The 17,032-nt window shown below is 40.4% G+C and overlaps 1 protein-coding gene across 1 annotated transcript; it reads left to right on the top strand.

Annotated features, from left to right (window-relative positions):
* Positions 1-1,858: 1,858 nt before the first annotated feature.
* On the top strand, positions 1,859-16,593 carry Ca2 (carbonic anhydrase 2). The gene is made up of 7 exons (XM_038347490.2): positions 1,859-2,021; positions 3,108-3,305; positions 9,810-9,928; positions 10,373-10,465; positions 11,691-11,753; positions 12,835-12,990; positions 15,849-16,593. Exons 1-7 carry the CDS (start codon positions 1,988-1,990, stop codon positions 15,966-15,968), a joined length of 783 nt encoding a protein of 260 aa, XP_038203418.1. The 5' UTR covers positions 1,859-1,987; the 3' UTR covers positions 15,969-16,593.
* Positions 16,594-17,032: the final 439 nt, after the last annotated feature.

Raw genomic sequence — 17,032 nt, 5'->3', positions numbered from 1 at the left:
TAGAGCTTGACAGTGGCCGATTTATCTGTGTGACTGTGCAAAGCCATCTCTGGCCATGAAAACCTAGCAGACAGAAAATGCCGACAAACATTGTAATTTGAAAGGGAAATGAATAAGAAATACAATACCTGAGACTGTCTTGACTGTCCAAAGGAGGACAAGAGAGATTCCCTAGCAGGGGCTTGGCTCCCACTAAGAAGTACCAGAAGCCGGTGGTGGTGGTGGCGCATGCCTTTAATCCCAGCACTCGGGAGGCAGAGGCAGGAGGATCTCTGTGAGTTTGAGTTTGAGGCCAGCCTGGTCTACAGAGTTAGTTCCAGGACAGCTAGGGCTGTTACACAGAGAAACCCTGTCTTGGAAAACCAAAAAAAAAAAAAAAAAAAAACCAAAAAAACCCAAAAAACCACCAACAACAAAAAAACCCCACAAAACAAAAAACAGAAAAGAAAAGAAAAAGAAAAAGAAAAAGAAAAAAGGAAAAACAAGTACCAGAGATGATGAAGATTCCCAGTAGCTGCAACCGGAGTTGGTAGGGTTCAACGTCCTGAGAGGTACTTGTGATCAAGACGTGTTCCTATCTAGTGCAGGGTAGTAATGGAACAGTGGTCGTCACAGGAAATGAGTCAGGGCCATGCAGCAAATTATTCAGGTCTAGTGTCACAGATGGAAGCACTCTATGAACTACATTCTGTAAAAGTCCTAGAAATCTAAAATTTTTGACTGACTCTCCTTTATCAAAATTTTTTTTTGACATCAACACAAAGACCATATATAGAGACTTAAACAATTTTCTGAATCTCCTTGTTCTTACAAGGAGATCTACACATACAACATCTCTGTGTGGCATTGACTGAAATAAATGTATATAGATTCCAAGAACGCTGAAAATCTAGTCCCATGAAAATCTAGTCACATGATAATTTGCCATTGCATTTACACATAGATTTTAATATATAAGTAACGTGAAATCTAGCACCCTCCCCCCAATTATATCCAGCTCAATTTATGGCCTCGGGTCCACAATTCAGAAGTTTACGAAAACGTTCTCAAAGTCAGAATGGGAAAAAAACCAAAGTGTTATATGAAGGGAAATGTTTAAATATAAATGCCCAAACAGAAAACTGCGAAATGTGTCTCTAGAACACCTTAGGTCCCTGGAAAGCCAGAGAGCTACTTTTTTTTTTTTTTTTTTTTTTTGTCATTTTAACCAAATTATTTTGTTGTTTGTTTAGGCATTCCAAAATTCCTTTGCCAGGCAGGGAAACTCGTCTCTTTGGAAGATTTTTTTAACCCGATTCCAAAAGAAAAAAAAACGATTTTTGAGAACTGTTGTGTTATGTTGAATCAACAAGCAACTGGAAAGCTCGGTGTCCTGTGTTAATTTGTGGGGCAAGTGAGAAGCTGGAGGAGGGCGCCCTGGAGGCAAGGCTGGGTCGTCTTCCCGCAGCCGGGCAGCAGGGGGCCCCGGTTCCCTGCTCCCGGCTCGGGTATCCCTGCTCCGGGCTGCTCCAAGACGTTCCCCGCCCAAGGTCAAACTCTGCAGACGCGTACGGGCCGCTTCCAGGTGTTCGGGCGACGCTGGGAAGCGGAGTCGAGCTCTGTGGGCGGCTAGCGCGGACTGTGCTACAATGGTGCCGGGGATGTGGGGCGCCGGCGGCCCGGGAGGTAGAGACGCTCCCGGGAGGGGTGGAGAGCGCGTGGTTGCCGCAGAGTGGCTCGGACGCAGAAGCGGAGAGCAGCCGGAGGGCGCCCCGCCCAGACCAAACAGCGGGAGCCCCCGGCTACTCAGGCCTCCGCCTGTCACCTACGTCCAGCCAGCTCCACGGTCTCCTCCCCTTGCTCAGGTCCACTCGGTCCCTCCCCTGGGCCGCCCAGAGCACCAAGTTGGCGGGAGCCTATAAAAGTCGGACCGTGAGACCCGCGACACACACTGCCAGACCGCTAGAGAGAGGACAGCTGCTGCTCTGCCCCAAGCACCGGCGCGACCATGTCCCACCACTGGGGATACAGCGGGCACAACGGTGAGTGCGAGGCCGCGAGCTTTGGGGCACGCGCTCCAGGTCTCGGTTTAGGCTCCTGCCTAGCACCCCAGCTCCCGTAGCGCAGCTGGATGCTTGGGTCCCAGCCCGGCCCCCACGCTGGGATGTCCCTGGCGCGACTCGGAGAACTATCGATGATCTGATGTCAAGCCAGCCTGGCCGCGCGAAGGGGCCGGGAGGGACAGCCCAACACAAGACCGGAGGACAGTACCTGTAAGGACCACAGCTGGTCACCTTATGCCAACCTAGGCAGAACCACACGGAGGTTGTTACGAATATTTTAGCTGTAGGTCACAGAAAGATTACGGAGGGGGAGGGGGAGACGGGGGACTCTTTTCTCCTTCGCTTCAGTCTCTGCCGCACCTGTGGCTAAAATTCCCAGCGCACTTTGTCAAGGCATCTTCTGGAGCCAGTTTGAATCTGAGCTGGCTTCAGAGTTATCCATTCATTTCTCAACTTGCAGTGTTGTTGATAAGTGGGTGTCTTCCTGGTCACAGACCTACGTGCCTGAGGACAGCTGAGAGGAAAGGAAAGTGCACCTGGCTGGTGGCTAAAGTGTGTGGGCTCTCTAGTAGAAAGAATTCAAAGGAGGTGTCTGTCTGAGCCGTGGTCTATATCCTCTGTACTCTCACCTAGAGTGACAGCAAAAGGCATCCAGACCTGCTAATGCCATAGGGAGAGTACATATCCCAAACCCAATCGCAAGAGAATGTGTATCCTTAGTTGGACTACAGCCCTATCAGTAGTTCTGCCCAGTCTTAGTTATTGAATTTGGGTAAAAAGACCTCAAAATTGTTAACGTTTGCCTGACATCATCTGTTAAGAAATGGATGTATATGAATTCTAATTTTCACACAGATCTTTATTAGGAAGACTTGAAATATTACTGCTTCATGTTACTAATATGGAGACTGAGGAACATTTTGTTTTTGTAAATGTTACAGTGCTATAAAGTGTCACCTCCAAATTTGGAACTGAGCAGACTATCTCTAGAATTACTGGTGGCTTCTAGTTGCTAGTGTCCCCTTTCCCACACTGATGGCTTCTCGGTGTCTTTTTCACTTTCAGGACCAGATCACTGGTATAAAGACTTCCCCATTGCCAATGGAGAGCGGCAGTCCCCAGTTGACATTGACACCAAGACTGCCCAGTATGACCCTGCCCTCCAGCCTCTGAGTGTATGCTATGATCAAGCTACTTCCAAGAAGATTCTCAACAATGGCCACTCCTTCAACGTTGAGTTTGATGACTCCCAGGACTGTTCAGGTCAGTTTCCGTTTTAATGGAAGATACAGGGACACTGACAGGAGGCCCTTGCCACCATGGTTTGTTTCTAGAAGCTAAGATGTCATGCTGATTTCTTTATTATGTTCAAGAAGCAGGCAAATGTGAACTATCCTGGGGCTGTTTGCTACTTTGTCAGATTGTGAGATCTGTAGGGCATCAGGCAATGTGCCTGCGAGAAGTCATAGAAGGCAAGCCAGGTCCTTAGCAGTGCCGAAACCAGGGAATTTTTGAAACTTTTAAACTTTTAAGATTCTCTTAACTTTTAAACAGCTTTTAAAACATTTATCCTCCCGAGCTGATGATGTCTATCCTCGATAAGTATGTCTTTGGTGTCTTCAAGTAAGCAGTATGGAAAGTGATGTGTCTGATGACTTAAAATGTTGAGGTTCCTGGTAAACATCCTGTGTATTGGCCAGTATCGGCATATTGTGACAAAGGCAGCAGTGTCTCATTCAGAAATTTGCTTCACAAGTGAAGAGTTTTCAGAGTTAGTTGGCTATGCTTAACCAGTTACTGAAAAGCCCAGTTACCATAATTTATTTGTAATTGGGCTGCTGACAGGATGTTGGTGAATGCTGTTCTTTATTTAGAAAGAGGACACTTCCATTTAGACATGGTAGCTGTTTTGATTGCTCACTGACTGATTTAATTGCCAGTGTCCTATCTTCCTGGGTGTTTACCTTTGAAGGTCACTGAATGAAATAGACCTGTAATGCATTATGTTTGGTGGTAGTTTGGAGAAGGGTTGGGTTAGAGGAAAAGAACAAAGACAGAGGAAACAGTTACTATTGCTGTCACAGGTGAAAGTAATGCCTCTGCTAAATACTAACATGTATATGATGTGTAATTAAAATATTATGTTTCAGTAGCAGCAGAAAAATCTCAAATACTTCAGACAGAAGGAACAGTTGAAAAAGGTGCACTTATTGGGGGGGGGGGGGGTGAGGTCGCATACATATACAGCAGATGCATGGAGAAAAGACCCTCGACAAGAAAATGGAAAATTCAGAATGCCAAAAGGAAAAAAAGCCAGTCTCTTCTTGAAGGCAGGTTTTTTTTTTTTTTTTTTTTTTTTTTTTTAAAGCCTCTGACGAATTTTCCTCTCCTGACTTAAGGTTGGTCAGTTTCAAGAAAACTAGGTGGTTGATTGGCCCACAATTGTCTGGCGGGCCTGTCCTGAGCAGCCCTTGGGACTTGTTGAGTCAGACGATCAACAGGGGCCCTGCTGGTGGGAGACAGAAGTCTTGCAGAGCCTTTATTTTTATGTCAAGTCACGGGGGTGATGAAGAAGCTGGTCACCTTTATTACCTAGCTATGGCCTCTTCCCCGTGTCTGCCTTACTATGAGTCTTTCTGTCAACATCACTAACAACATGCCTCCTTAAGATAAGGGTCACGAGGGCAGTTGAGGTCTGATTCCTTTCTTGTATCCTCAGAGTCCAGAATGTACGGAAAACGTCTCAAATAGAAGGCTATAAAGATGGCTATAAAACAATAGGCTTTGACGGTAACCTCGATGCATGCAAAAGTAAACTGTTCAAGGAACTGATATAGGATCCAAGGGTCTTGAAATGGATTGTTTCGTTTAAGAATTCTCTGAGGAGTGTTTAAGACCCGAGCAGAAGCAAACAACATGGAAGAGTGTGTGTGTGGGAGGGAGGTGGGTGTTGTTTGAAGAGAGGAATGAGGATTCCGGTGGCACAAGTCCGGGTTTGCGAGCTCTTGGAAGATAGGGTAAGGGGGATGGTTTCGAGGCAGTAGCTTGCCCGCAGGCCCCAGGCAGGGAAGTGGGTAGGGAACAGGATACGTGGCTACCAATACTTTTTTTGATTTAAATTTGTTCCCCAGGTGGGAAATCCTGACATTTGGAAGTCTGTTAGCTGGAGACTCACAGACAATGTTCTCAGTTGGGTATCTGTCAGTATCTGTGAAAAGGGAGGGCTGTCACTTTGGTACTTGCAAAAATGATGTGAGAAAAATAAGAAGACTTAGGCGTCCACATGACACCCCAGTAAATAGTTCCCAGAGTAAATTCCGTTCCTTCCGAGGAATAAATGATTGGGTTGTGCTTTAAGAGACTCCAGCAAAGGGAATTAGGAAACTCCAGGGGGTTAAAGAGAGAACAGAATGTGTGTCTTTGTGCCCTAGATAGCAAAAAGGTCTAGGAAAAACAAGGGTCAGTGAAGATTAGAGGGAATTGTTCTCCCTTACCCATGAAAGATTCTTTTGTACTTTTGCCAGCGTCTCCTATCTCTTTCAGTGACTTTGGTTAAACAAGAATGTAGAATGTATTAAAATGTTGATATAAAAGGAAAACCCACTTACAGAATAAGTTAAAAAGTTATGCAGCGCCTGGAAAAATACTCTTTAGATTTTCTTTTTAATAATTCTTAAATTCTCAAAGTAGAAGAAATGGTACTGCTGCTCTAGTCAGCCCACAATATGAAGAAAAAGAACCATTTGCTGAGGCTTGTCCTTCTCAGCACCACTCTCCCGTGAACTAGTGGCCTTTAATATTTGTGTATATGAATACTCAAATGATAAGCATTGTCAATGTTTAATTCTACATACCATATTTTTTAAAGGTGATGTAATTTTTCTGTACACGTAAGTCTCAAATGAATTCATTTTGGTTACTTTATATTTTGACAATTAACATTGAAGATTCTTTGTTGAGCTATTTTTAATTTTTTGCATTTACATGCATCAGTCATTTACCCTGACCCCCACTCTATTTATCCCACTGAGATTACAGCCTCATAGAATTAAATCTTGAATTCTGGCCTTGAAGTATGTTCTAAATGTTATCTTACACATAGACTTTAGTACCTGGTGTCAAAACTGAACTAGCTGAGTTTGATGTTGTGTCTTTTTACCTGGAGGTATTTCTTTTAGCACATGGAAATAATAGGTCTTAACCTGAAACTCCTAGTAAAGTTTTCAAAATTCCTTTAAAGTCAATAATCTTAAATTAATGGAACATTTGCTAATAATCCCTTTTTAAGTTCTTTTAAAAGGTATTATGAAGGAATAACCTCTGCTTGATGTTTTCCTGCCAGCTTTTTCTGGTACTAAACGAGTGAAAGCATTAACCACTTCTAACTTATTAACTCTCGTTAATAAGTTAAAAACTTTATTTATTTATTTATTTAAAGCTTTATTGCAAAGTTACAGAAGAATATTGAGTAATGTTGGAATTTTTCGGTCAGCTCACACATCATATTCATTCCCGTTAGGGCTTCGTTTTTTTTTTTTTTTTTTTTTTAAAAAGAGAAACAATGTTTATTTGTTTATGCTAGCTCAAGAAGAAAGAAGGAAGCTGAGTCGTTCCCCAGTGTGCCTTAAAGCTGGCCATTGTCTGGCTAACATAATGGAGCTTTGTACCTGGGTTCTGTTTAACTTTGCAGGGACTTAGTTTTGAAGCTGTAAATTTACCTTCCACAAACAATCATAAGCAACCAAGGAAGGTTCCATGTGTGTGGTTAATCATGTCAGCAGAATCTCTAATACTCAGAACACTGATCATTGTTTCCTAAGCGCACTGAGTAGTGGTGCCACTCTCTCCTAAAAAGGGTCAGACGTAAGCCTAAGTAATCCTACATAACTTAAGCTAAAACAATTGATTTTTCACTGTGCTACTCTAATGAAGTTGATAGCTAAATGTTTTATTGCTTAGCAGAAATGGAATATGAGCTCCTCTCAGATATGCATGCATGACTATATATAGTCTTAGGATTATTTGGTACTGTCAATGGAAAAGTATGTATAGTTTAATAAGTACTAAAAATTACAAGCATGGATTAAAAAATTTCGCAGTTTATGCAGAGAAAAGTCTTTAAGTATTAACGTTGACATCTTATCTGTGGAAACTTTTCATTTGTCTGTTTGGACAGGAAATCACTAAATGTTGGTTTATGTAAACCGTATTGGGATGTTTACTTATAATTTTGGATTAAAGGAGATTACTTATCACAGTGGTCTTTAGTTTGTTGTTCAAATACATCCTAATTAGCAACAGTGACTAGGAAGAAAAATAGTGAAAAATGGTAAATTTCCAGTTATTTTATATGGGTTTCTAATTGATTTAAGCAGTATAGAATCTCCTATTTTGACAAAAATATGATTTAATAATTTATCTAGGTATTCAGCATAAGAAGACATTATTATATAGTGTTATGGTATTTATACTCTGTTTAACTGGTAACAGATTATAAAGTTAAAATTGGGACAAGTTCTGGTTTTAAGAGTTGAAATTTAATTTGATATTTGAAAGTCTTGAGTAAACAAGAATAGAGCACCCTTTATCCTCCCGCCTGGTGAACAAGTTTCTGTGGCATAGCGAAAGTATGAACTCTTTGGAAACCCCTTCCCCCCAAATACCTGGATTTTTACAGAGGATAATAGAATTACAGCTAGTAATTTCTACCACACTGAAAATTGTTTGCATGAGAAAAGCAGGCAAGACATTTTTAAAAATGGGGTATCATGGTCAGAATAAATAAATTTATTTAGGAATATAGTGTAAATTAATTTTTAACAAAGTGTTATAATTTTTATTTCTTAGACAAAGTGATACATGTTATATTTATCCAAGATAAAGGCATTGTAAGATTCTGAAAATGTTTTCCAAGGATTTAATCAACTAAATTCCATGTTAACAATTTCTGAAACCAGAACAGTTGCTGTCTGTAGCAATTTAATATTGAAGATTTAATAATCTTTACTAATGGCAATGGATTTCTATTCTACATAGCAACAAGTTTTATTTTAATGTGGGTTAAAACTACTGGGTATATTTAACATTGACTCATTTCTTCTAGTGTTCACAAAGCCTTTAAAAATAAAAGTGCACCCAAAACATATTTGTGTTTAAAATATTCCCTAAAACAAGTTGATGCAATTTCAATGTCTGAAAAGGAGGGAATAAGAAATAGTGGGAAAGTATATTCACTTTAAAATATGAGGTGGCAGTATGATTTTCCTCTCGTGGAATGCAAATATACTTAGATTGGTGATGCCTAATGCTTAAGGTAAGTTCATTGAATTGTATTAGCCCCTTGACTGATCTAATGACATTATGCATGACATTTGCTGCATATGAGCTTTGCAGAATCAGGGTAAAGAAATCTTTTTTCCTAGCACTAAATTGCTTCTTCAAAATGATGGCATTTTTAAGTGTGTATTTGTGATGGTGTATGTCTGGTCTTATTGTAGTTTGTGATGCTGTATTTGGTTGATATCCCTGGATATCTTGTTGGAGGGGAGGTAGAGGGGAAGTGTGTGGGGTGGGAGGTGAATCTGGAGGAGAGGGGAGGTTGTGGGGAGAGACTGGTGGGAGGAGAGAACTACAGTCAGGATAAGAGAGAAGAATAAAAAGGGAAAAACCATATCCTTTCATTTCTGAAAAACATAGCATAAAGGCCTGGTCTCAATACTTTCTTTCCACACTCATCAGATAAATAAACACAGTCACTTCTGTGCTTCAAGGGACACAATCTCAACATAGTACATTTGAGTTCATGTTTCTTCACATATGAGTAATATAACACCATTTATGATTCATTTTTTTTTCTGTTTTCATTCTTATATTTTCTTGGTCCATTGGTAAGTAGCCAATGATTGCACAGTTACCGTGGAAAGGCCACCCTTTACTTTGAATAGATGAATGGGCCTTGCTACAGGCCAAATGTATTTAAGTGAAATGAAGCAAATGATATTTATTGTACAGACTTTGCCCTTGTGTTTTACAAAGCCCTGTGAATTTAAGTTCATTATGTTATAGAATTATATAGTCCAAGGCCAATAAAACGTACCTAAAGCAGCGGATGCTTTTCATCCTAGAAAGAAAGACTAGTAGAACAAAGTTACTTCTGAAACCATCTAACTGTATTGTTTAAAGGGCATAGATGCATACACTAAAGTAAAAGTTTTAGTTTGTTTGCTTCTATTGTAACCCTCGTTCAAAAAACACTTGTCAAGTGTCTCTAAATGACGCAGTCCAAGCCTGTGGCCTCTAGGATGATTTGTTGACTAAAATGAAGTTAATTCCAGGATAGAGAATCCAATAGTTTCTATAATTTAAATTTCAGCTTCTGCAATATAATAAAACACCTTGCACTACACATAGAGATATTGGATAGGTTATTATTAATGAAATAAACAATTGAACTACACATTTTACAGATTAGAAAGTTCCAGAGGTTGGATACAGATTTTCAGGCACAAAGTTAGTTGGCGTAAGCACAGTTAAATTTTATAATATTTTGAATTCTTTCACAAATCTGGTGTTTGGACTGTCAGGACAATATTTGGGCCACATGGGAAGATAGGTCCCTAGATTTGCAGATCATTCCATTAGTCCTTTGGCTAACTGTCCATCAAATCTCCCCTCTCCGGGCCTGAGAGCTTACAGGAGACATACCAATGTGCCTGGCAAATGTGTGTGTGTACCTGGAGACATTATATGCATGTATTGTCATTTCAGTGCTGAAAGGAGGACCCCTCAATGGCACCTACAGATTGATCCAATTTCACTTTCATTGGGGCTCATCCGATGGGCATGGCTCTGAGCACACTGTGAACAAAACAAAATATGCTGCAGAGGTGAGATCATTTCTTTGTCACAGTGAAAAGATTATTTAGCATAAATTTCCAAGACTTGGTTTTATATAAAGTCTAACACATACCAAGTCAACAACCTCTTCGCAAAAGACCTTTATGTTGGTTCTTTAGGGGCTTTGTTACCATCCAGTTAAGTCTGTCAGAACAGCACTGAGTTTATTTTATTGTAAATCCATAAATAAAATCTCTGCCTTTTCTTTATTCTACATTTTCTCATCTTAGAGTAGTTTTTAAGGTGATGTATTATTATAACAAATATAGCCAGAAGCAAATCAAGTTTTTTTTCTTAAAATTATCCACATTTTCTTTTTAATAAACTTTTTAATAAAGCTATAAAAAGAAGAGAGGGAAGAGTAGCCACTAGATGAAATCTGTTCACTTTTATCATGTGAATCACGTACTGTGGTTTTTCTCCCCTGACTTTAGCTTCACTTGGTTCACTGGAACACCAAATATGGTGATTTTGGGAAAGCTGCACAGCAACCAGATGGACTGGCTGTTTTGGGTATCTTTTTGAAGGTTAGTTAATGGCCCAGTTCTTTGTTTCTCTGTGTTCAAGAGTGATTGGCTAGACAGACTACTGATAACAGGAAGAACATTCTACTAAAATTCTGAGAAAATGCTTTTGGCACTAAAGTATTTCCAGGCTCAATTCTCTCTCCACCACTCCATTCTTTCCTTATGGATATCTGAAAGAAACTTTGAGTGTGCCAGTTAGAAACCAGTTAGATATTAATGTGATGAAAAAACAGATGTAAACTGAGTGTGACCAGTAGGATATGATTTGCTTTAATTAAACTGTCAGCTAAGGTTCCTACTTGATTAGTTTAGGACAGACAGTGCTAAAGTGAGATCAAGTTCTGGTGGGGTGGTGCTGGGGTTCTGGGTCAGGTTCTCGATGTTGGCTAATTTCAAGAACTGTGGGCTCTCAGAGTTGAGCTGCCCCTCGCAAATTGGAAAGGGAAGTCTAGAACACTTTGGGATGAACATTCAAGAGTTATGCCCCACGCTGAGGAGGAAGATGCAGCAGAAGTTCATGAAGCTCATCCAAAGGATGCTCATGCAAAGACAGAAGAAAGAGATGATAAAAATGCTCAGGATATAATCCTGAGAAACTGCTAATGCGAGAGGCCTTTAAGCCCTGAGAACATGGTTACTAATGATTGAAAAGAAACATAGGAGTTGAGATAGGAAGGCGAGAAAATGGGGAGAGCAAAAGGAGAATTTTTATAAGGAGGGGTAGGCAAGAGTGTGAGTTCCTTCAAAGGCATCAACTGACGTCAGCTTTTGAGTTCATTCAGCTTAGCAGTTGGAGGTGATGGGGAACAGGGCAAGGCAGTTCAGGGGAGCGAGTTACAGAAGCAGAGGTAAGCTGAAGATTCAGTGACAGCTGAAATGCTATGTTGTCAATGTTTACAAGGCACAAATGACATGTGGCATGTCTAAGGAATAGCTTCTTCTTCTTCTTCTTCTTCTTCTTCTTCTTCTTCTTCTTCTTCTTCTTCTTCTTCTTCCTCCTCCTCATCCTCCTCCTCATTCTCCTCCTCCTCCTCTTCCTCCTCCTCATTCTCCTCCTCCTCTTCCTCCTCCTCATTCTCCTTCTCCTCCTCTTCCTCCTCCTCATTCTCCTTCTCTTCCTCTTCCTCCTTCTCCTTCTTCAGAAATTTTATGATTGTGTTGCTCAAATCAAAACTGGTGAGTGCCAACTGGCTTATAGGGTCTTGTAACTCCTGCTTTTCCATAGGTTGGACCTGCTACACAAGGCCTTCAGAAAGTTCTTGATGCCCTGAGTGCCATTAAAACAAAGGTAACTCTAGATTTTAAAATATTCTTTTGATCAGAATGAGTAGTGTTTTTGATGATGTGGTGGTTGGATGAAAATTTCAGTGAAGGCAAATAATTGCTTATATTATTTTTCCTTCTGCAAAAATGGATTCTAATTTTGGTAAATAGTTTGTCTTGTATTGACTTTCTATTAGAAGCATACATGTTCAAGACCCAGAGGACATTAAAGGGCCAGAAAGATCATCTGAACAAAGCATTCAGTGATTCACACAGTATTTGTGGGAGGCTTGCTATGTTATGGTCTCTATGTTAATCTAGGAGATCCAGAAATATTTGGGGTGGACAAGCTTGCTCTATGGAGATTCATATTCCATGGTCTGAGTTCATCCATTCTGTGTATAAACCCTCTATGCAGCATTGATATGTTGAGGTTTTGGGGCATCTGCTTATGTGCAACATTCACTTGCAGTCATTGGCCATCCCTATGGAAGCCTGGTTGCACAAAGCCATCTTCAAACAGCACTCAGCTTATGAAATGCACACCCCCCCCCCCCCCGAATCATATATGATAAGACTGATCTGTCTTCTTCACGGTCCTTGCTAATTATCCTTGGTTCCCTTCATTTCTTTTTTTCTAATATCACTTCATTTCAGCAACAACTTTGAAGTGCCATCCAGCTACTGGTTTAAAAGTGCTGCATCAAGATCTGAAGATTTTGATTTCATGTAGCTCTGAAATATTATAGCAAAACCATCTTTTTTTATTACCAAAGATCATTTATTTCTGTTCATATTGCAACCTAAGTATGTTTACCATTTTAGTGGTAACAATATAGTTTTAAATAAATGCCATATATGATCAGTTAAGGGCAATGGAAAACTTTGTTTTGATGACAAGATGAAGCACAATTTAATTTGTCATGATCTCACTAGGCAATCTATGTTTTCAAATGAAATGCCTTCTGTTAGTGCTCTTCATTTTGTCTGTCACTAAAACTGGCACTTCTGTACAAAAGACTTCCAGTGAGAACTGATGAGGCCTGTGGCTGATAGTCTCCTGCTGTAGATCTGGTGTTGACTTTCTTCTGTGCTTTTGCCTGCAGGGGAAGAGTGCTGCCTTCACTAACTTTGATCCTCGCTCCCTTCTTCCTGGAAACTTTGACTACTGGACTTACCCTGGCTCTCTGACCACTCCGCCTCTGCTGGAATGTGTAACCTGGATCGTGCTCAAGGAACCTATCACCGTCAGCAGTGAGCAGGTTGGTTTTCTAGGGAGAGTTCTCATTTAGCTGAGGCAGAAAAGCTGCTCTTCCCAGTTAGACCTGGGATATAAGCCTCCTGTGACTTCTCACCCTGTAGCTAATGTCGCAGAAGTGTTTGGCAGTTAGTAAAGATTTGCTGTCATTGCCAGCACCGCAGGCAGTTCTTAAGCAGTTTGTTTAATCTGTGATTGTTGGTTATTGTGAGATTTACATGAGAAAGATGTCTGCTTATTAATGTACTGCTTTTGACAGCTAAGAGGAAATAGAGGCTTTGAAAAATGAGATTTCATATTGAGGGTTACATAGATATCAGTGATAATTCCTAGCCTCCTGCTCAGTGATGAAAGAGCTTAGTGGAATCCTGTGCATGTGAGATGCCCTGGAGGTGCTTGGAGAAAAAATATCTCTCAAAACACTCTACCCAAGCTTGCTTCAGAGGCTCATGCCAGACATTCTTACATTTCCTGAACAATTTGTGATGTTTGAGTTCTCGATGCAGCCCCTAAGTCACCAGTGAGCACCCATACATGCAAACACAAATGGGTGTTTCTTCTGACTTCCTCAGCATATTCTGAGATGTGGAAAATAGACTTTTCTCAGGAATCACAAAAGGTCAGGTCTTGGTAATATAAAAAACAACTGCAGTCAGTTTTGAAGTGACAATTATTTGAATAACTGTAATTTAAATTTGAAAAATTTTTGAAGTCATGAGGGTTCAGACTTGCAGTATGCAAGAGAGATCACATTGCCAGACTTTCTTATGTCATCATCTGGGATCTGCTGATTAAAAACTGTAAGCACAGGAAATAACAAGTGCATTCCACCCAGTTTTTTTGGGCAGCTCCAGCTATGACTGGGAACATACTTTCTTTTCGGGACTCTCTTTTAGAATATTAATGTATTAATTTTAAGAATAGTTCACATCCAATCCTTGAGGAAATCAATATACAACTAGAAACTCGCATGGAGTAATTTCAAAATGGGCCACCCAATGGCATGGTTGGCTGGTATATGGCTTGAAAATTAAACTGGGAGTTGAAGAGTTGAGCAAGCGTCCTGAAGTAGCACGAGGGAAAGGTTAAAATGCCACTTCTGGCTGTAGATGTGGAGCTTGAGATACAATGTAGAAAAACATCAGCGTTCTTCTCTCTCCTCCACTAAGAACAACTTATATCAGCTCAGAATCTGGTATCAATAGCTGCTTCAGCAGGTATATTTATTGTCTACACACATTTTAATACCGGTAAGTACAGTCAATGAATTTCCCCTTTGCTGTAGAAAATGGTATAAACTACAAATATGAATAGCATGTTTTGGTGAGATTCCATAGTAAGGGCATATTTGCATATCATGGAACACAGGATCTGGAAGTCTTGTCATGATCAGTTCAGAGCACAGCTCTGGTTCTTCCTCCAAGACTTCCTTCGCTTTGCTATGCTTCTTGGCTCTGTACAACCTAGGTGGTTGAAAAACCTCTTGAGCCTCACATCTTCCGAGGCAGCCTCCACTGCTTCCCTGCCCTGTTCTAAAGATCAAAGATGCCCAGCAAATCCTTCACATCTCTGACTAGCATTGTACTGCTTGTTCATTTCTAAGCTATAGTTTAGGAAGAGAAAGTGTTCTCATGAAATTTTCTATATGTTGCCTTGTCTTTGATTCTAAAATGATGATGAGTCAAATTTACCAATATTTGAACACGACATGAGTGATGGAAAGGGACCATAGTGTGCTATCCATCCAACTTGATACAAACACTTTAGGACTGAGGAGATGGCTTATTCAGGCTCTGAAGTACTTATATCAGGACCTGAGTTCAAACTCCAGAGAACACATGAAGAAGCTCAGCATATTGGTGTTAATTTGTATTCCCAATGTTAGGGAAATGAGAACTGAGTATCCTTGGGGCCTGAAGGCTAGCCAGCCTGCTTTAGAAGGCAAGCTCTGGACAATAAGAGCCTTTTTCTAAAAAAAAGAAAAAGAAAAGAAAAAAAAAGCGAACAGGTGGTTAGCACCTACTAAACAACAGACCTCCCCACGCATGCGCACACATGTGTATATGTATACCTCCCCCACACACACACACAATGCTCTGGAGACTGTTATAAGCAAAACTTGCACATTTGAGTCTGCCTGTGTCTGCCTTGAGACAGGAAACCAAACAAGGCTCAAAGGAGACTAAAACTGAGCTAGTTTCCAGGGTCAGAGCAGCCCGAGTGTCTACGATGTATGAAGCAGGGATCCAGTCTTTCCGGGGAGATGGTAGCCTGGCCCTTTACACACTTGAGCACTTGCTAAGTTTTGCCTTCTCCGAGGCAGAAACCAAAACTTTAAGAAAGATCTAAAACTGTTATCATTGCTTCACATGTCAGAGGTATTAATTTACAGACTTTTGATGTTTTCTTTAAAAGGAAAACAAGAAAAGCAAGCTGACAAAAAAGTTTATTGGAGAAAGACCCCAGTGGCTTTGTGTAATAAATAGATTTCTCATGAAAGCATATGTCTCATCTATCTACATGTAATATATAACTTCGAAATTCATGATAGTGTGAATATTGGATGCTGCATTTATATTTTCTTTTTTCTTTGTGTGTGTGTGTGTGTGTGTGTGTGTGTGTGAGAGAGAGAGAGAGAGAGAGAGAGAGAGAGAGAGAGAGAGAGAGATTCTCTGTACTGGAACTCGTTCTGTCAATTTTACTAGCTTAAACTCAGAGAGCTGCTTGCCTCTGTGTGCTGGGATTAAAGGTGTATGCTACCACTGCCAAGCTTTGGAGGTGTCATTTAAAGATAAAACATGAAACATAAGTACGTAATATTGTGACACTATTTATTTTTTTAATTTCTTTGTGTCTTTTAAGATGTCTCAGTTCCGTGGACTGAACTTCAACACAGAGGGAGAACCTGAAGAACCGATGGTGGACAACTGGCGCCCAGCTCAACCACTGAAGAACAGAAAGATCAAAGCATCCTTTAAATAAAATGGTCCTGTAGCGGGAGTCCAAACAATAGAAGTGTGGCCGCCTCTCTGTAGCTGAGCACAATTCTACCTTGGTGATTTGGATCCCACCTTTGCATCTCTCACCTGTTGCGCTTATTAATCAAATGTGAAGAAGACTCAGGTGTCTCCCATGGTGGAAGTGTGGTGGTGGCTGACTTATGGCACACCCAATCAGTCATAGCAATTTAATGCAAAAGACAGAAATGGCTTCTTGCCTTTCTTCACAGCCATAGGATAATGAGTACTCAGGCTTGTTTGCTAAAATGCTATTTTTAAAACATAGGAAACTAGAATGACTGGTTACAAGTCCATATCATGAGACAAACTGAGATAATTTAAACAAATCAGGTAAAATAGTTACAGTTTTATGATTATAAATTATATAAATGTTCACTGTTTCAAGATGTTATATTAGAGAAAAACTTTTAATATGCTTATATATTTGTAGCAATGTTATCTTAAATTTGAATTATGTTGTAACTTAGTGACATGAATTTTAGAGATGCAAATAAAGTGTAAAATTGGTATAGTTGTGATACAGAGTATATCATAACTTAATGGATAATGTATTTTAGATATATTCTCTAATAAAATTCAAAATTATATTCTGGGTTGCCATGATTGTATGCATTACAGGGACAGAAATGAAAGAACAAATGTCTACTTACAGGGGCCTTGTCAGTTCAGATGTGATAGTCAGCCATCACAACTAGCTTAAAACTGAAGGAAAGTCCCTGGAGCCATTCACGGTTTGCCAGCTCTACTTTGGCTGTTTTCTGAGCACTTGTGTGATTCTGTGACATTCCTGTGGAATTCATCCTGCAAGAGATGCAGGACTGACTGTGCTAATTCTCACAAGGAGGAAGGAAGGGTCCCTCCCGCAGTCTATACAAGCTCATTGCAAATAAAGCCCATGTGTTTAAAAATTGATACCTGGGATTCAAGCTGAGGCTTAAAACACCAAATTGTATCTACTGCAGACAGGGAGAAGTAAGCCAACCATGTAACATTCTCTCCCTCTTATCCCTTCTTCATTTAGTCTTC

This window comes from Arvicola amphibius, chromosome 11, assembly GCF_903992535.2.
Source record: "Arvicola amphibius chromosome 11, mArvAmp1.2, whole genome shotgun sequence".
Taxonomy (NCBI): domain Eukaryota; kingdom Metazoa; phylum Chordata; class Mammalia; order Rodentia; family Cricetidae; genus Arvicola; species Arvicola amphibius.
This window is presented reverse-complemented; position numbering and strand designations above follow the sequence as displayed.